Source organism: Momordica charantia (genome assembly GCF_013281855.1).
Source record: "Momordica charantia cultivar OHB3-1 chromosome 9 unlocalized genomic scaffold, Mcharantia_2.0 BLBB01000009.1, whole genome shotgun sequence".
Lineage (NCBI taxonomy): Eukaryota > Viridiplantae > Streptophyta > Magnoliopsida > Cucurbitales > Cucurbitaceae > Momordica > Momordica charantia.
In genome coordinates, this window is record NW_028275167.1 from 26,552,959 (window position 1) to 26,571,829 (window position 18,871).

At 34.3% G+C, this 18,871-nt stretch overlaps 1 protein-coding gene and 1 long non-coding RNA gene across 3 annotated transcripts; one reads left to right on the top strand and one right to left on the bottom strand.

The window, feature by feature from the left end:
• Positions 1 to 1,901: 1,901 nt before the first annotated feature.
• Positions 1,902 to 8,868, bottom strand: LOC111010229 (uncharacterized). Of its 2 annotated transcripts, none has more exons than XR_015787134.1 (5): positions 8,728 to 8,868; positions 6,885 to 8,390; positions 4,749 to 4,833; positions 4,221 to 4,283; positions 1,902 to 2,481 (listed from the first exon to the last, which is right to left on the bottom strand). It is a non-coding gene; the product is annotated as an uncharacterized LOC111010229 (long non-coding RNA). The 2 variants fall into 2 exon arrangements; XR_002601332.2 differs by lacking the exon at positions 8,728 to 8,868 and having other exon boundaries at positions 6,885 to 8,160; positions 8,242 to 8,381.
• On the top strand, positions 7,674 to 10,299 carry CKX6 (cytokinin oxidase/dehydrogenase 6). Its single transcript, XM_022283581.2, has 5 exons — positions 7,674 to 8,343; positions 8,684 to 8,811; positions 8,903 to 9,163; positions 9,252 to 9,514; positions 9,601 to 10,299. Exons 1-5 carry the CDS (start codon positions 7,674 to 7,676, stop codon positions 9,920 to 9,922), a joined length of 1,644 nt encoding a protein of 547 aa, XP_022139273.1. The 3' UTR covers positions 9,923 to 10,299.
• Positions 10,300 to 18,871: the final 8,572 nt, after the last annotated feature.

Consider the following 18,871-nt stretch of genomic DNA (forward strand, 5'->3'; position numbering starts at 1 on the left):
TTTAAATTTTATTTAAAACATGTTTAAGGTCTTATAATTGAAATTACATGATATCGAGTTTAGAAAGTGATCTAAAATTTATATTGAATGCAATAGAGATTAATTGCAAAAGATAAGAATCAAAATAAGATTTAAGTTTAATTCACCTTTTAATAATGATATCAATTTGAATATCGTACGTGCTTAGCCCGAGGCTAATTGACTACAAAATTAGGGATCTTTTGGTAAATTTAGTAATTAATTAATTTGTATTTTATTTGAAAAATATTTTTAGAATTTAGAAACATTTTGATTTTAATTGGAAAACATAAGACATAAGAAAGTATTCCAACAACATAAGACATGAAAAAATAGTCAAAGACCTTTTTTGATGTATAGTATATAAAGTTTTTTTATAAACATTTTTCTATCTTTTTTTAGAAGTTGTTTTCTGTAGTCTTTTATTATATTTTGTGGCTCATAAAAGACATTTTCTTCTGTAACTAAAATCGTTCTTCCTGTGTACTCATTCAAAAAAAAAAAAATTATAATAATAACAATAAATAAATACAAAATCTTCCTTTGAAAATCACAAGCTGGTGAGTAGATAAAGAAAAATTCCAGTAATTTTCATGCTCTTATATTAAATATTGCAATATTAAAAAAAAAGAATTTCATAACTTTCAAGTTTCTAAATCTTAAAATCGAAAAAGTGGGATTATTTCATTGTCAACATTTTCCAATGGTTAATGAGATTCCATTTTGACCAATTAACATTAGATTCAATGGCTCACATGAAAGGAAGTCTGAGTAGTATGGTTGAGCTCTTCCATAGATTCAAAGGGCAAATAATGGTAATAATTAAGGAAGATGATGATTTTTGGTTAAATCTACTAACTAAATTTAACGTTTAAATATTATTATGATGTACATTAAAAAGATGATCAATTGGTAAAACTTTAACACAAATTTCTATACACAATAGAAATTCATTAATACAAACTTATAACTATATTTCAAGAAATTACGTGAGTAAAATGTCATACTAAAATTATGACCTAACATAAATAAAATGAGATAAAGAAAGAAAACAAAGAGATCAAAATGGTAAATTTTTTAAGATAAATGAATCAAAATAATATTTAAACCTAAATACTAGTGTGGAAAATCATGTACTAATCAATGACTAAGTCAATCTCAACCACTCACCGCTGAGTTTTTATTTATTTATTATTTTTTTAGCATAGGCAACTCCATTAGGGTTTTTATTTGTATATAGCCCCAAGAAGAATTAACTTACAAAATTTATTGTGATGTGAACTTGCTTTTTGTTTTGTTTTGTTTTAATTATTCAAAGTTAATCTCTATCCATGTGAGGTAAAAGGAAAAAAAAGAAACAATAAACTCAGGCTTTCAAATATTATGTTTTTTGTTTTAATTTTATATCAAAACATTATTTTAGTTACTGTTGTTGATCTGTATTCAAAATTTAAGGACTCTATATAGTTCTATTATATTTATTTATAATTTAAAAGTTGGGCAATTGATTCTTATTGCAATTCTACCCAATTACAGTAGTAGACCTAATTATTTTGTATTTTCTTCTTACATTTATGGGACCCAAGGGAGATGAACCCTGTGAGATCTTCTTTGACCTTCAAAGTGTTAGGCATTGAATATATATATATAGATTATAATTTTAAAAAATGACATTTCTAATTGCCACTTAGCCCCTTTAGATCTACAATTTTATTAACAAATACCCATCACATTTGTTAGTGAAATTTAAAAAAACACAAAAAATGAGGATTCAATCACTCTTTAGTTTTTTGGCCAGAATTTTAAACAGATGCCTAAAATTTAAATTACATAACAAAAGAAATTCTAGGTAAACATACTCATTTCTTACCAAATTAAATATGTTATGTTTGAAAGTACTCCTCCAAATAGTTTATTGAAAAATATCCACTTGAATATAACTCAATTGGTTAAGACATATTCTCGACCAAAAGATCGGATATTTGAATCCCACCACCACATGTTGTTGAACCCAACAAAAAAATATTTATTGAAAAATGAAGATTGAATTGAAATTGTATTTTTCTTTAAGTATAACAATATGTGGGAGTGGAAGATTCGAACCTCCAACATTTTGGTCTAAGGATATATAGCTTAACAGTTGAACTATATTTAGGCTGGCAAAATTTAAAATGTGCGAGCAATTAGCGAACCAAGGCAACCAAACCCGTATAAGAATATAAAACTTACACCTCTATTCCCCCTCAAAAAAGCACAAAGATTTTCAAAGAAAAGGGGGAATCCAAAGGACTCCAATTTTAGGAAGCAACATTGAAGTATGTGTCAAACTCGCAACATTGGCTATTGGATCCACACCTACCCAATTCCTAAAATAAGCAGCACATGGCATTACCTCAAGCAGCAAAATCTTATGTGGTTGAATACACCACTTTGAAGAAGGCAGAGAGGAAGTGACTTTTTGACCTGAAAGAAAAATGAGAGAGTTCAAATGATTTACATCACCTTTAGATTAATATATTTAAAAACAAAACACAATATTCTCCATAAACAAAGAAGCCAGCCTTTGGATTGGACTCATGCATAAGTGACATTTCCCCCAATCACTCCTCTGTGTGGACAAGTAATTAATTGCTTCCAACTTAGTTACCCATTCAAAGATGCAAATACCCATAAGACAAGACATGAGAGGTGAGCAGATGAAGACATCTCACCAATCAATCACTAATTTTTTGGTCCATATATATATTTAATATAACACCTAAAAGACACCCCAGAGAGAAGAAACTTGTGAAAGTTGTTGTCTATTTATTTAAACAATAATCAACAGAAACTCATTGGCCTATTTGATATATTTAAATAAAGTTCACCAGATGTTACTTATATCCATTTGATGCATAGGATTAGAGTTATGTGATGCATTTGTTCATGAATCATGCGTTTATTTAGCGGGTAATGATACAGTAGTTTCTATCAAAAGTGCGACAAAAGTCTCACGAGAATTTCACAGTAAAAATAGTCTATGTAATAGTAAAAATAATATTCACAACAGTAGCTCAATATAGTATACAAAAGAAAATTTATGTGGTTTTATTGCATGTAAATTCATAACATTTGAAGAAGTTTTAAGATATGATCGTGTAGATTTTTATGTAAACTAATTTGAAATTTGATTCTAATAAAGAAAGGTACTTATTCCCACATGACAATATGACTTCTAGTAATGAATAAGAAAACCCAGAGGAAACCCCTTCACTTGAAAGAACTTTTTCACATCAAACCCCACAAAAACACTTCTCAGAAAACTACAAGCAGAAAACCCATTCCAAGTTGCAAACTACGATTTGAAAATCAAAGGGGAGAATTCAAAGAGTTTATACATCTCTTTTCTTGTCATCAAGAAACACTTGGATAAATACAGCCATTAGTTTGGCATATTTGAGCTTGTTTACGCAAAAGGACCACACTGGTGAAAGCTTAGTTCCATCCCGTTTCGAATTTTTTTCCTTCTACCATTTCGTTTTCAAATCAAATACACAGACATAAAAAAAGCAAAAATAAAAGGCAAAATCTCATTATTAGATGCATGCATTTTACTTGGTGACTGTTGAGCAAGCCATATATTTCATGAGAGTGACAAAAAAGCCGAAGCCACAATTAAGCAATGGAACAAACATAGCTATCAGAAAGATTGAACCAAGATCCAAAATGGATGTTTCAAAAACAAAACAAGCACTGATCTTGACTAGAAATGAGAGAATTTTAGTGCAGGAAGGAAAGAGACTGATGAGCACAAAAAAGATGGGGAAAAAAAGGATGGATCAACAACGCATGCATTTAAGCTAATGCTAATTGACACTTCTTTTCTGCATTCTGTGTTTCATTGTTTGAAAGGTCACTTTCAATCATAATTTGAGGGATTTCTTGTAATATTATAGTTATAGGATGGAATCAACAGTATCAAATTTATCTTAGGCCAACAGTTTTAACTACAAAGTCTAAACGTATTTCAATTTATAACGTTGTATCAAATTCTACATTTTCATTTTCTCTCCATTTCATATATTGATACTCTAGGAGATGATTGAATGATGGTATTTCTAAATTTAGATTTGTATAACCTACCTTTAGTCTTTGAGTTTATAAATTGAAAAAAATTTAATATGTAATACATCATGTGAATTTCAAAGGCTTGAATTTGTAACCTGAGTTTATATAGCTGATCATGAGATTAGCAAACTGTAGCTTGAAATTAGCAAACCTGTAGCCTGAAACAGACAAACTCATGTAATAAACATAGTCTCGACATCTTAACTCTGAAATACACAAACTTAATTTATGAGCAACAAAACCCACTCCTAAATATTATGTCCCACAAATCTAAATCTAAATCAAAATCAAAACTCCAAGTCCTTGTGAAAAGAAGGGTAAAAAAATGAATTGAAACGGTTAAAATTTACTCTACCCTGATAACATAAGCATTTTTAAGTTTTAAACGGGCCAAAATAACGTATCAATTAGTGGGTTCATGATTCTTAGTCTTCAGAATATACAATAAGTTAATCGTGGGAGGGGGTGTACAAAAGCATATATGCACATGCGCTGAAGATTCTCATAGAAACAATACAAGAAAGCAACAAAGTAGTCCAAGAATGAATGATAAGAAGTATTGAAAGGGCAAATAATATTGGTATCCATAAATGTGCATGATTCTCAAAGTGAAGTTGAAGAACCTAGTTTTGTTCAAGACGGATTCATATTCCTGGGTGCGGTGGGGTAACTCAAAAATCAAAACTTGAGTGCTATCCTAGCTACGCACTGCAAAGTAAGATCTTGAAGATCAGAAAAAAACAGTCGGTCGTGAACTTGGACAAAAGAGCATAGAAAACATGATAATAATTTGCCACAACTTTGTTCACATTTAGAGAGAGAGAGAGAGGATCTTTAGCAAATGTTTAAAGCTGGGAAGAAGACATAATGATAATTTGGCAACTAACAGAAGAATATAAATATATTAGTCAGGTAATGGGGGACAGTTCATTTCCCAGCCTCCCCTTCCACACCTCAAAAGTGACCCTCAAATGCAAATTTCACCAACTTTCGGGAAGTAATTATAATTATTCAGTAAAATAATAAACAAAACGACAAAGATGGGATCCCTCACTAAAATAATGAGAATGATTAGAATAAAATGAACAGTACTCTAATTGCACATTTGGTAAGTGACAGGATATAAAGTCATTGTAACTATGCTTAACACCATTTTTTTAGAATGGCTACGTGTGCTTTCTTGGCTTTGACGATAATGATAAATTTTACATTGCTTTTGTTGGCATTAAAGATTTTGTTTTTGCTCTCCAGATTTGTCGAATATTTTATAATCAAAAGAAAGGTTTAGACAAAAATGATTAGGAAGAGATTCTTTAGCCCTTAGATTTTCGGTTTCGGCTATAAAGAGGATAAAAAAGAGGACAAACAAACAATGAATGAGGAGGAATATATTAAAAGTGGGGCTAGGGAACATGATAAGAATTCACATTTCATCAAGTTTGTCCTACCAATCCTTCTAATCCCATTTCTGTAGTCTTGATTTCATTATAATGAGGGCGGCGATCGCTAGAGTAGCGACAATTTTCTCGACTTCTTGCCTTAGCCTTCTTCATTTCTTTCTCCAACTCTAAAGTTCAATTGGCTCGACATCAAATTGGGGGTGGTTCTAATCAAATAATGGTTGAGGAATATTTAACAATGACACAATGACAATTGGAAGAGCAAGTGAAATTAATCCTGTATGGTCCACCTAAGATTTCATTTTATGGCAATGTTGGAGTGATTGGATCCAACAACTTTACACTGCTGAAAGAGATTTTTGCAGTCCCAAGTGCAGCATTTGATGGACAGGAGATGCCCCATGATGCAATTCAATTCGTCGGTGTTAAAGTGGGGATGGAGGTAGAGCTCCAACACAATTAAGATTCCACTGAGCTGAAAGGGTCAGAGAATAGCTTAATTTATGATGGTCGGTCTCCTTCTAGAAAACATGTAATCATCAATTAGGTTATTCACCACAAATGGGATGACTCTTTTATGTTGGTAGAAAGTCGGGAATTCACACTACAAGCTTCATATTTTAATAAAAAGCAAGAGATTGCAATATCCATAAAACAAATTATCACAATCCTAATTTTATAATCAGAAATGGGATGACTTTGCCCCTGAAGAGTAGGGGAAAAAAGAAGTCACAAAGCTATCTCAAATGCAGTTTTCATAATGATTCGTTTCTATGCCTTCGCATATAGTACTTACAGGCCATTTTCCTTCCAATAAGCCACATCCTCTAGCAACCTTAAATTGCTACTGCTTTTGTAAGGTCAATAAGTTGAATGCATGATAAAATGTTGTCAGCACACTGAAAACTCTAGATACTCAGGAGGCTGTTAAAGAAAACCATTAGGCAGATTTTGATTGGATGCCAATGCTTGGCCAATTTAAGATAGAAGAATACATGCAATTTCCTTGAGGCTTATCATGAAAGAATGCAGAACACGGTCCTATTATAAGGGGGAACAAAAAAACTGGAATCACGGTACAATCTTCAATGAGCCACGTGATATTGATAATGACTAATTTTTCAATATTTCATTAGTGAGCCAGAGAATTAAAGTCTTGAATTCATAAATAGCATAAAGAAGAGGGGAAAGATGCGTCCCCTAAAATCTGTAAATTTCTCATTGGTTCTCACATACAAATTGCAACAAAAAGGAAAAGGGCCATAATTGCACTGAGATTTTATTTTAATGGTAGATAACAATATAAACAAGATCCAATCTTTCATACTTGTCAAATTGTTGGGAACTTGGGTTTCAAACCTGTAGAAGCCGATAGGTGAAAGAGTAGGCGTTCAGTGCCACCAACAAGCTGTCAGCCCCATGTTCGCTCTCCTTTCTCCTTGACCTGTAAGAGTGGCCCCAAAAAGGGGCCCAACACAATCCCCATCATATCTCTTCACCCTAAAAAGCATGCAGGCAGTTAAATATCACGTGTATAATGGACCCTCTGATGACCCACTGATCCTTCTGTCTTCGTCTCCAATGAATCAACATGGGCCAGTGTCCTTTCTGACTGAATCTGAAACTAGATACGCAATGTTAAATTCCGACAATAATAGGATTGGAGAGTAACCTCATCATTAATGTCAGTGAGACACAAGCATATGCATACCAGTCATAGAAGGCAGAGGAAGACGTTTTCCGGCCAAGGCCTTACCTTATTTTCTAAAAATGGGAAAGTATCCTTAACAAGGTTAATGAGAGAGAAAAGTTTGAGGTTTACAAACTGTTTGTCTTTCGTGAAAAAAGGTTGTGGTTTCAACTGTTTAAAAAAGTGCAAAGATTTATGAAATCTTTTTTTTTTTTTTCCCGGTGACTTTCCTCTTCAACTTGGCATATTACTGATGGCTTCTTCTCTTAACGATTGAAACAAAAAGAAAATCCCGAAACTCTTCCCTAAGTAGACAGTCTTCATACGTATTCTCCCAACTGAAGTCTAGTTGACTCGGCCACTAAAATCTTAATCTCCCTTTAAATCCACCTCCAGTTCAGCATTTTCTAGGTCCTCCTATACCCCTGCTGCTTTTGCTCTTTAGAAATAACAAAAACATGCTGCCACTCCTTTCATCTTTAACTTCAGAGACTTGTACCCAGAGAAAATTAAGATATCCACCAGTTAGCTTCCTCAGACAAAACAACATGCTTTCCATTCGAAGCTTCATGATTTTGTTCCTGAGCTGTATTGCTTTGAGGATGAATCTGTGCTTCAATGGCATCCCTTCTTCACTAAAGATGCTTTCCATCAACGGGCATTTTGAATTTGACAAAGTGCAATATGCCGCCAGAGATTTTGGTAATAGATATCAATACTACCCAGCTGCAATACTGCATCCATCCTCAGTTTCTGATATTGCCATGACCATAAAGCATATTTGGAAGATGGGGCCTCGTTCAGAGCTCACAGTTGCAGCTAGAGGCCATGGCCATTCACTTCATGGCCAAGCACAGGCCCACCAAGGAGTCGTGATTAACATGGAATCACTCCAGGGCCCTCAAATGCAGGTTCACACCAGAGACTTTACATACATCGATGTTCCTGGAGGGGAGTTATGGATAAATATCCTGCACGAGAGCTTGAAATACGGATTAACACCAAAATCATGGACAGACTACCTACATCTAACGGTTGGGGGTACTTTATCCAATGCAGGGATCAGTGGACAGGCATTTCGACATGGTCCTCAGATCAGCAACGTCCATCAGCTGGAGGTTGTAACAGGTTGGTTGCCGTAAGCATTATACTATTTCATGTACATGAGCATGTCTCTGCGCATGGGGGCATGTAAAATTGAAAAGAGTGATGGGGAGGGAAATCCATGCAGTTATAGTTGCACTATGAATGATAAGCAAAAGTTGGGGAAGGGCATGAAAAGATAAATGCAAACTATTGACTTGTCTTCACTCCATTTCTCATAGGTGAAATTTTAGGTTCCCAAGTTCTCTTAATGGTATTTTGTCACTCAATCATAAAGTCGTAAAGCATAGTTGAAACTTATAAATTTATCTACTACCATGCATATCATTATGATAACTGACAAATGGAGTGAAACTGAATTCAGGGAAAGGAGATGTGGTGAATTGTTCAAAGGAACAGAACAGTGACCTCTTTTACAGTGTTCTTGGAGGATTAGGCCAGTTTGGAGTTATCACACGGGCAAAAATTCTGCTTGAACCAGCACCAGCAAAGGTCAGATTAGTATCTGTAAAAGCAACTTTGAAGATCTAGTCCAAAGTGACTACGAAGGAGCACTTTTCTGACGCAATCTTCTATCTTGTAGGTAAAATGGATAAGAGTGTTGTACTTGGACTTCACAACATTTTCCAGAGAGCAGGAGCTTTTAATATCTGCAGAAAATACATTCAACTACATTGAAGGATTCGTGATAATAAACAGAACTGGTCTTTTAAATAATTGGAGATCATCGTTCAATCCACAAGACCCAGTTCAAGCTAGCCAGTTCAAGTCTGATGGCAAAATTCTTTACTGCCTGGAATTGGCAAAGTACTTTAACCACAACGAGGGCAACATTGTCGATCAGGTAAAAACATTCAAATAAATGTCAGATAATTCATGAAAAAGATAATTGATTCAGAGGACTTCATATGTACATGCCTTTTACTATGCAGGAAGTAAAGAGCTTGTTGTCTCGGTTAAGTTACATCCCATCAACACTTTTCATATCAGAAGTTACATATGTTGAATTTCTTGATAGAGTTCATGTATCAGCCGTCAAACTACAGTCAAAAGGCTTGTGGGAAGTCCCACACCCATGGCTGAATCTCCTTGTTCCGAAAAGCAAAATAGAAAAATTTTCAGAAGGGGTTTTTGGCAATATCCTGAAGGAAACAAGCAATGGCCCCGTCCTAATCTATCCGGTTAACAAATCAAAGTAATTCATTATCTGACCAAGTTACTGGCTAAAATATTCTTGCAATGTGTATTATGTTGATTCAATTATTTCTGACTAACTTTCAGGTGGGACAATAGAACTTCTGTAGTTATTCCAGAGGAGGACATTTTCTACCTGATCGCGTTTCTAACCTCTGCAGTTCCTTCTTCTAAAGGAAATGACGGCTTAGAATACATCTTAACCCAGAACATGAGAATTCTGGAATTCTGTAAAACAGCCAATCTAGGAGCGAAACAATATTTGCCACATTACACTACAAAGAACGAATGGAAGGCCCATTTTGGTCCAATGTGGGAAACATATGTACAGAGAAAAACAGCTTATGACCCTTTGGCAATACTTGCTCCAGGTCAAAGAATATTCCAAAAGGCAAAACCCTTGTCATGATGGTTCCCACACTTGAACTTAAAAAGCAGAAGCCACCACAAATTGCAGGAACCGTCTGCTGTGCTGTAGATTTATTAGTATATTCTGCGCCTTTTTCCCCTAAAGTATAGGTTAACAAGGTAACTGCAGGATAATTCAAATTTTATTAAAGAAGGTGTCAAATAGAATATGGATTTATTAACTAAATTTGGAAAGGGCGATGAACAGTGGAACAATGATAGATGTATATATCAATTTTGTAGTATCATACAGCATTACCTACGATAGATCCGGGAAAACAATGTCATTTATCATTTTACAAGATATTGATAGTTCAGAAACTACCTTGATTGGAAAAGTACCAATTTAAACTAATGAGCAAGTAAAATTTTTATTTACCCAAGGCATCTCTGAATCTACATTCTTGTGCTAAGAGCCATAGACGAGTGAAATATTCATAAAGAGCTCAAACATAGAGCTTCAGCTGAACTCATGTCAGATATGCAATTTGAATAAAAAAAGGTGACATTCTGTCCCCTTCTTACACTGGCTCTTAATAAAACGAGAGAGAACTTTAAGTACAGGGGAGGTATCAAACGACCAAGTGGTCATCATGTGTAAGAAACTATCACTACAAAAAATTTATAGCACATTTTTAGTCTTCTTCAATTAATTCTCTGGCATTTGAAATTTCTTGTCTCTTGGCTGTGGAACTGTTATACCTTGCTCTTTGTAGAAAATTTTCTAGATGTCAAAAAGCTACGAGGACTAGACTTTATGACATTCTGAACACGAGGCTATTATTCTGATCATCGTGACACTCCCTAATTAAAATAGAAATGTGTTTACTGTTACTCGCCAGAATCTGGAACCTTCAAGAACTTTTTCCTCGTATCACCCTGTTGAATCTTCTGCCCAAACTTGTTAATTTAATCTAGAGGCTCAAGATCCAAAAGTTTAGTTTTTCGTGCTGACTGTGACTCTCAGGAAAAGCAATATAATTCAGAAAAGTTGTCTTCTTGGTCTATTAGTCCCAAAATATGAGTGATATGCAAACAATCCAGAGACCATGTAAATTAGTCTATCCATTGTTCATTTGCCAGAAAACTAAGGGAGAAGCTGAAGCTCTGGAGGTATTTAATTTGGCTCTTATTCCTTCTTCCAAGGAAAAGCCAAAGATTATTTGGTGGAATGCAGCATAACTCTTTTGGAAGATTTGGAAAGTTGAAATAGGTCTATTTATTAAGGCGTGAAAGGGGATCTAAACAAGATTTGGAACAGGGTTTATTTCACTGCATCTCTTTGTTCCTTAATACAAAGAGTTTGTTACTTACTTTTTTTTTTTTTTTATTAGTTGATGAGCTTTAGCTTGTTATAGTCATCCTAGTTCCAATGTCAGGGTCGATTCCCAAATCACTTGTCAATTGCGATTTATTAATACATTTCTTCCTTATCTGGGCATGAGAAAAGGGATTTACGTGTTTACCTGTGTTAGCCTTTGAAGCAAAAGCAGCTAGATAGGTGCAACGTTGAAAAATAGTTCAAACAGTGTGTGTCTGTGTGTTTTTTTGGTTTGAAATTGAACTAGTACTTGGTGGTTGTTTTCATGTGAGGCACTTTTATTGACTACAGAAAAGTGATAAATAAAGGCTACGCAAGGGAATTGTGAAGCTGAATCTAAATGGCTAACATGCCTTCACGTAAGAGGGTATCTGTCACTAAAAGGTTAAATCTAAGATACTCAAACCATCAATCTCAACAAAGTTGATAACCTGTGGGTTGACTCCAAAATCTACATCAGATTGGGACGTTATATGATGAGTCCGGAGTTGAGGAGTTCGGGTATCAATTATTGAGCTTCCTATTCACTATCTTTCTCACAATGCTACATGATTACGTACTCTGGCTCTTTTCTACAGCTACTTATTCAATCAACATCAAGAAAAAGAAAGAAGCATTAAGAAGTTCAATCAGGGAAAAAAAATGTTAGGTAGCTCATGAAACTTTAGCGTTTATCAGTTGGAACTGTCAGGTCAATTTTCATATCTCACACAGGACATGCTTAATCACTGTCCTAATCTTCAGGAAAAATATTTGTCACATCCATGGTCCCCGCATACTGGTTCAGGGATCAGACTAAACGCCTTTAATTAAAACCATTTAACCTTCCGGTGGATTGCTATGATAAAATGAAGCAGCGATTACAATTAAACTACCACCCCTTTGCATGAGAATGTACAAAAGAACAGGTTCCACCATAAACTAGACATGAGTTGATTATTATATAACTTAAAACAATATAGAAATCATGTTATGTTCTGGAACAGGTCTATGAGCCTGATGAAAAAATGATTCGACTAAAATAACTAAAGATCTGAAAGAAAAAGAATGCTTTACTTGCATTCAGTCTTCATTAGTAGCCACAATAGTTTTAAGTAAACCAATCCAAAACTTTATTGTGGAATTTTAACAACCTATTGTCTCTTTTCAATTGATAGTTATTGAATGTACATATCAGGCCAAAAGTAAACCACCATGGAGGATGAGCAGCCAACGTGACAGAGACTAATGCTATATTGTAAAGCAAGTATCTGTGGTGCATTGAATATTTAGTATTCTTCATACTACTCCTCTGAGACAAGATGAGGTCAATAAGCAAAGACTACACCATATGATTCATCATAATTAGATGGTCAAACGAGATGCCAGTATATCCTACAAATGATTTCCATAAACTAGATATCAATAATAAATTAATGATTAAATGAGCCTACGAAGGATCACTTGTAAACAGATTGTCTACAGACTTATTTATGAGTTTGATCTGTGATTGATTACTTTTCTAATTATTCATTTGTAGCAAAACTTTCTATTAACAGAAAGAAAGGTACTATACTAAAGGTCAATAGTCCCAATCCTACAAAAAGATCAGAAGAAAGCCCTCTAGTTTGTCATTAAAAATAAGAATAATAATTAAAAAGAAAAAGGCATATTTACAAAAACTCCCTAGTTTTTAATTATTGATGTCCTTACTGTTCTAATAATATTCATAACTACCCAAGGTTATTCCTATCAGAAATCTATATACACAGAAAAAGGAGGAGCCTAGGAACTAGGAAGCTTAAGTAAAAGGAATTGCCGGAATTTGGCAATTTTTTCTAACAAGATTGGAGATGGGTGAATGTGGCCAAACAGCCGATTATTGGAGCAAAAAGCACTATATCAACCAACTGCCAGAGTGCTAGAAGCTCGTTGAATATTTCCAATAGTGGGAGGGGTTCTATTTCTGTAGAACAAATCAAGAACGGAACTCTTACTACAAGGATGGTAAACTTCTTTTTTTTATTTATTTTAAATTTGAAACCAAGATTTCATTGAAAAAATGAAAGAACACAGAAGGACAAACAAAAGCGAGCATACAAAAAACCAGGCACCTAGAGGAACTCGTACCTAAAGAAAAGGGCTTCAATCCAATAACACCTAACGAGTAATTACAAAATACCTTAGACACATATGACTAAAGGGAAGTATTAAACCTAATGGTGTCTCAAACATCCTCCCAAGACCTCTCAGACTCTCTGAAAACTCTGGTATTTCGCTCCAACCAAATACCCCACAGAATAGCAAAGAAACAAGACTTTCAAAGACCTATTTCTTTCCCTGTTCTGGAAGGGATAGATGGTACACTTTTAAATTGGGAAATTGGGAGAGGATCAAATTCATGGAGGATACTTGGATTGGTAATCATCCCTATTATTTTTCCTAGGCTCTATCTGGTGGCTAATTGTCTAATTTAGAGATTTATTCGTCAATAATTGCAAGAGCAAAAAGCATGGGGGGTGGAATTATTGTCGAGGGATCTTTATTATTCAGAGATTGAAGAATGGGCTGCCCTTTCCAACATTCTCGTCATAACATTCTGCCAATTCAGCAGCCAGATATGAGGAAATGGTCTCTGGAGGGTGGTTCTTGCAGTTCTCTGTTCAAGCATCTTTTTACCTCAGGTGCTATTTTGAACAATGCTCACAATATATAACTCTCAAGAAAATTAAGCTCTTCATCTGGACTTTGGCTCCAGGCGGTCTAAATACAGTGGATAGGATGCAAAAAAGATACTCAAACATGGTTCTCTAAGTAGTGCAGTTAATGGGAGACCACCTTGTTCCAAATGCCATGCGGATCAGTCTTTCAAAGGAATTGGTGGTTGCAGTTGGGAGATTAAAATGACAGAAATTAAATTATTGAAAAGAATTTTTTGGAAGATAAAGCTATAGAGATTAAAGATATATGGAAATGGCACGGTTTTGGGTTCCTTTTCATTGATGTAATGATAGTTACATACAAAATTTCAATTTCTCTAGAAGAAACTAGAAACAAAAACATTATCATATAGCCCCTGAAAACTAAGTGGAGAAGCACCTCATTAACCCAAATTTGGCAAAACAAGAGTTCTAGCAGTATTGGAGAAAATACAATGAATAGTCATAATGTCCGTATCATCCATTTAATTTCGAAAAAAATGCACTAGTTATGAGAAAGATTAATCCATCAATTGTTATTTATATTTTTCTTTCATGTAAATTGTAATTCTATAATTATCTTATATTTATTTACCTTTAGTTTTAAACTAAAGATGGACAATAAGGAACTTTAATGAGTTATTTTTCACACTAAATCTTATTCTAGTCATGTCATTAGTGGTTAAATCACGAACCCAAAAGCTTAAGCTTATGGGTTACGGATTTATTGTTCATATTTTTAACATTCACCTTCAAGGTTTGGAGTTTCAAGTCTCCTCGGACCACAAAGTTTGGAGAAAGATTTGGTTTTGGGGGCAGCACTTGTTCTTAGAGGAATGGAAGAAATCATATTCTTGATTTTTATTTTGTTTTTCGATTTTGCTTTGTTGGTGCTAAGCAGGAAATTCCTTCTTGTTTTGAGTCAGATGAAAATTTCTAGTTGAGGTGAAGTGGAGTCCTCTTTTTAGCTCTTTGTCTCAAGAATCCTTGAAGGAAAAAGTAAGTAATTAGAGGATAGTTTCCGTCTAGCCAAGATTAAAGCATCCCTTTTAGATTTCCAGTTTTTCACCCAATTTATTATGTTGTTTTGGGTGGCCTCTATTACTCCCGCTTAGTTCTTGTTCGTTTTAAGTGCTCTCATTAGGAAGCTTGTCTCTTTTAGATTTCTCTCTCACCTCCTTCGGGAGTTTGTACTTTTGAACAATTTTTGTTCCTTTCCATAGATTTAGCGAAAAGTTCATATCTTGTTCAAAAAAAAAAAAAAAAAAGTCTCCTCGGACCATCTCATGCAGTTTTATCTTTGCTTTCTGATCTCCTTGGGTCTAATCCTCCCTCCTTTTTCCTTGAAGAGAATTTTGAAAGTCTTTCCTCAAGAAATTTAAATTATTTGCCTAGTGCATGGCTCCTGGGACTTCATACACAGGAGATAGCCCACCTTTTGTATACTTCAATAGGGGGGATGTTCTCTGCAAGGAGACATCTGAGGATCAAGACCATTTATTTCTCCGCTGCACTTCTCAGCATAAGTGGGGTGTAAAACATTCCAGAGCTCTGGCATGAGTCACTTTTAACCAGGATTGTAAGGACCTATAGGATGAGACGGTTTATCCCTACCTTCCATAAGAAAGGTTGAGTTAGCAAGTTAGGTGTCCTGTTGTCGGATTTGGACAGAATGGAATGAAAGAATCTTTGATGAAAAGATTACGTACCGAGAAGCTTGGTTCATATTAATGCTAAGCTTTGGATTTCAAGATAATTTGATATTTTTAATGTCCCCTTTCTTTTACTAATTTTTGGTATATTGGTAGAGCATCATATAGTTTCATGGTGGGGTCCCTTAATTTTTCCCCCACTTCATCATTCCCCAGCACCTTAACCTTTTTGCATCTCCTTGCATGCTTCTTAATTCTCTCCATCTAAAAAGAAAAAGAGAACTAAAAGGACCTTAAAACTAAATATATTATGTATTTGTTATCAGTTTCCTTATTGAAATCTGAACCTTCCTAATTAACCACATAAGTTAGGCCAAAGGGGCAAGTTAAAAAACTTATGGGACTTAAGGAAATTGTTGAATGGGCGTCATTGATAGAGTTCCTAGCATCAATCCGACTTCACAATCGGAATGACAAATGGGTTTGGAACCTCGAAAAAGATGGCAGCTTTAGCTTTAGTACTGAATCCCTAGTTTACAGCTTGACTAAAGGGCCTTCGGCAAGCAACAGCTACACATACAAGGCGATCTGGGAAGACTGTTATTCTAAAAATGTAAAGCTTCTCCTCTGGGAGTTCAGTCATAGCTGCCTAAATACCCAAGATCGGTTGCAACTTCAACACTCTTAGATGTTTCTCTCACCTAATTGGTGCTGCCTTTGCAATGCAGAAAATCAGTCTCAAAATCATATTTTCATCCACTGTCAACTATCATCAAAGTTTGGGCACATCCTTTTTGACAGATTTCAATTGGTCCATCACTTGCTCACCCCAATATCCATGATGGTTGTTGCTCACTCTCAGAGATCATCCCTTCAGGAAGGAAAAGAAGACATTATGGTTGAACTTAACTAGAGCTCTCATTTGTATTATTCGGAATGAAAGAAGCACTAGGATTTTACAAGACAAGGAAAAGTCCCCGGAAGCCATTTTTTATGTTATCCTTTTCTTGGTTATTTATTGGTGCAAAAATGAGCATCCTTTTTGTAGCTACAACTTAAATTCTCTCATATCCAATTGGAGATATTTTTTCGCAATCCTTTGGATGGGTTTGCTCCTTATATAACATTTCATATCATCATTGAAATTGTTTCCTATCAAAAAAAAAAAAAAAAAAAAAAAAATCAAACAACAACAACAACAAAATAACAAAACTTATGGGACTTTGAAGTTGAGTTCAAACCTAGGTATTTAGGATTTAAATAATATCGATACAGTTAGAAACTTCAGGATGCAGTTTAAAAGAAATATTAAAAAAAAAATCATGGAACTCAAGAAACTAATAAAAATTAAATTATTTGAGTTACTGAATAAGTATTCTACACCTCTTAAACTAGTTAAAAGTCCTTATTAGTAGTATCTATGTTCATAGAGATGATATTTTTGTTTTTCTTTGACATTTATAGTATATTGGCAATATTGATTGACCATTTTCCATGTCAAATCCTTTGATAGATGTTTTATTCATTGTTCAAATCTCAAGGTGTCACCTACCTAGAATATTAACATCCTATGAATTTTGATAACCAAATGTTGTAGGGTTTGACAGTTGTCTCGTGAAATTAGTTGACGTATAGATAAGCTAACTCTGATTCTCAGTACCAAATATAAAGTTCAAAACTTTCTGGTTCTTATAACTACCACACACATGAAAAGTACTCGGCTAGAACAAGAGTTCCTGAGTACTGCTAAATATAACCAGATATCTTCCAGGAGCAGTTCCATGTTAATTCAGGGTCAAAATGGAGGCTTGTCTGTGGCTGTTATAGGATGAAAAGAGTAAATCAAAGTTCAAGATTTCCTACCAACAGTCACGTTACTCAGATTTCATCACACAAACAAAAAGGAAGGCAGTTCCAATAATGAGTAGAGTAATGTGATTTTTTTGGTCAAAGAAGCAAGATATAAGTTCTTCAAGCTCCAGATATCATAATTTTGAATCACATAATTTCGAATCACAGATGGATAACCTACTTCAATATGTAGCAGAGTAATGTGATTTTTTTGGTCACAGATGGATAACCTTCTTCAATTATGATGTCCCCCCTGATTTGAGGGAAAAGGAAAAGGAAAAGGAACAATAACGTCAATTGTATTTAATATTTTTCACTACCACTTTTTGACGACCAATGACAGACTATATAATTCTGGAATAATTTTTTGTACTAAAGATAGTAGAATAATGCACATTACCTTTCTCCATTATTTACCTCTGCGAATTTATGATTTTTCTTCCACGAAGAGAAACAATACAAATCATGAAATATACTTATCCTCTGAACGTTTTCTAATCCAAAATCATAATGCAGTGAGTTTACAGAACCAGAATCCACCTTCCAATACGAACTATAATCCAAGAAAAAGGGCATGATGAGAAAACATACAACCCCACTTGCTAATCTGATCCAGGTGTTTAAGGAAACCTACATTTTATCTCCAACCATTTTTCATTTTTCAAGTAGACCTTAAAATTTCAAATTCAAGAAAATAGTTTTCTTAAGCAGAGAATTTTCAGAGAGACCTTAAAGTTTAAATTTAAGAAATCGAATTCCTCAAAGATTAGATCAGATCCCCTAGTTTAACTTTCATCTTACAACCTACTATAAATATCTCACATATTTTGCATGTCAACAGAGACTCTTACATGTAACCATCTAATACTGAGACGTGAATAAGTAAGAAAACTAAATAATAAAAGTAACAAAGGAAAGAAAAAATCCGAGAAGAAACGCCGTTGACAGTAAAGTAATTATAGAGAAACATATCCAGCTTTTAAATAAGAAAACTAAATCGTCTTTTTCAGACATATTTCTTTCAAAGGAAAATTAGATACAAATTAAACGAAGGGTTTATTTACATAATCTAACTACTTAATCAGCGTCACATTTAAAATAAGAAATATTTTATTATAAATTCCTCATACTTCAAAAACCCAATTTCATGATCAAAATTTTAAGAAGTAACTCAGAGAGAGTAATGATTGAAGAGAACAGCATTCACTCCAAAACTTCACCGACAAAGTTCACTTCCACAGGGTTCTGCAAATTTAATTCAACTTCGGCAGATCCCCGATAGAATCATGTCGTCTAAATTCCCAAAGTTTTTGCTAATTAAACATTATCTACTCAGCATAGAACTCTTAAATTTCAGACGCATTGCCAGTGGATGAAAAGAGGGGGAAAAAAAGAACAGTGCATGAACCATTTAATATGCAAAACATCTAAAATAAACGCGAAGAATA

Excerpts from the sequence above, each read along its gene's own strand:
- CKX6 (XM_022283581.2), top strand. The coding sequence starts at position 7,674 with ATGCTGCCACTCCTTTCATCTTTAACTTCAGAGACTTGTACCCAGAGA. Across the intron at positions 8,344-8,683 it reads TCAGCTGGAGGTTGTAACAG|GGAAAGGAGATGTGGTGAAT; the intron begins GTTGGTTGCCGT and ends AACTGAATTCAG. Across the intron at positions 9,515-9,600 it reads TATCCGGTTAACAAATCAAA|GTGGGACAATAGAACTTCTG; the intron begins GTAATTCATTAT and ends ACTAACTTTCAG.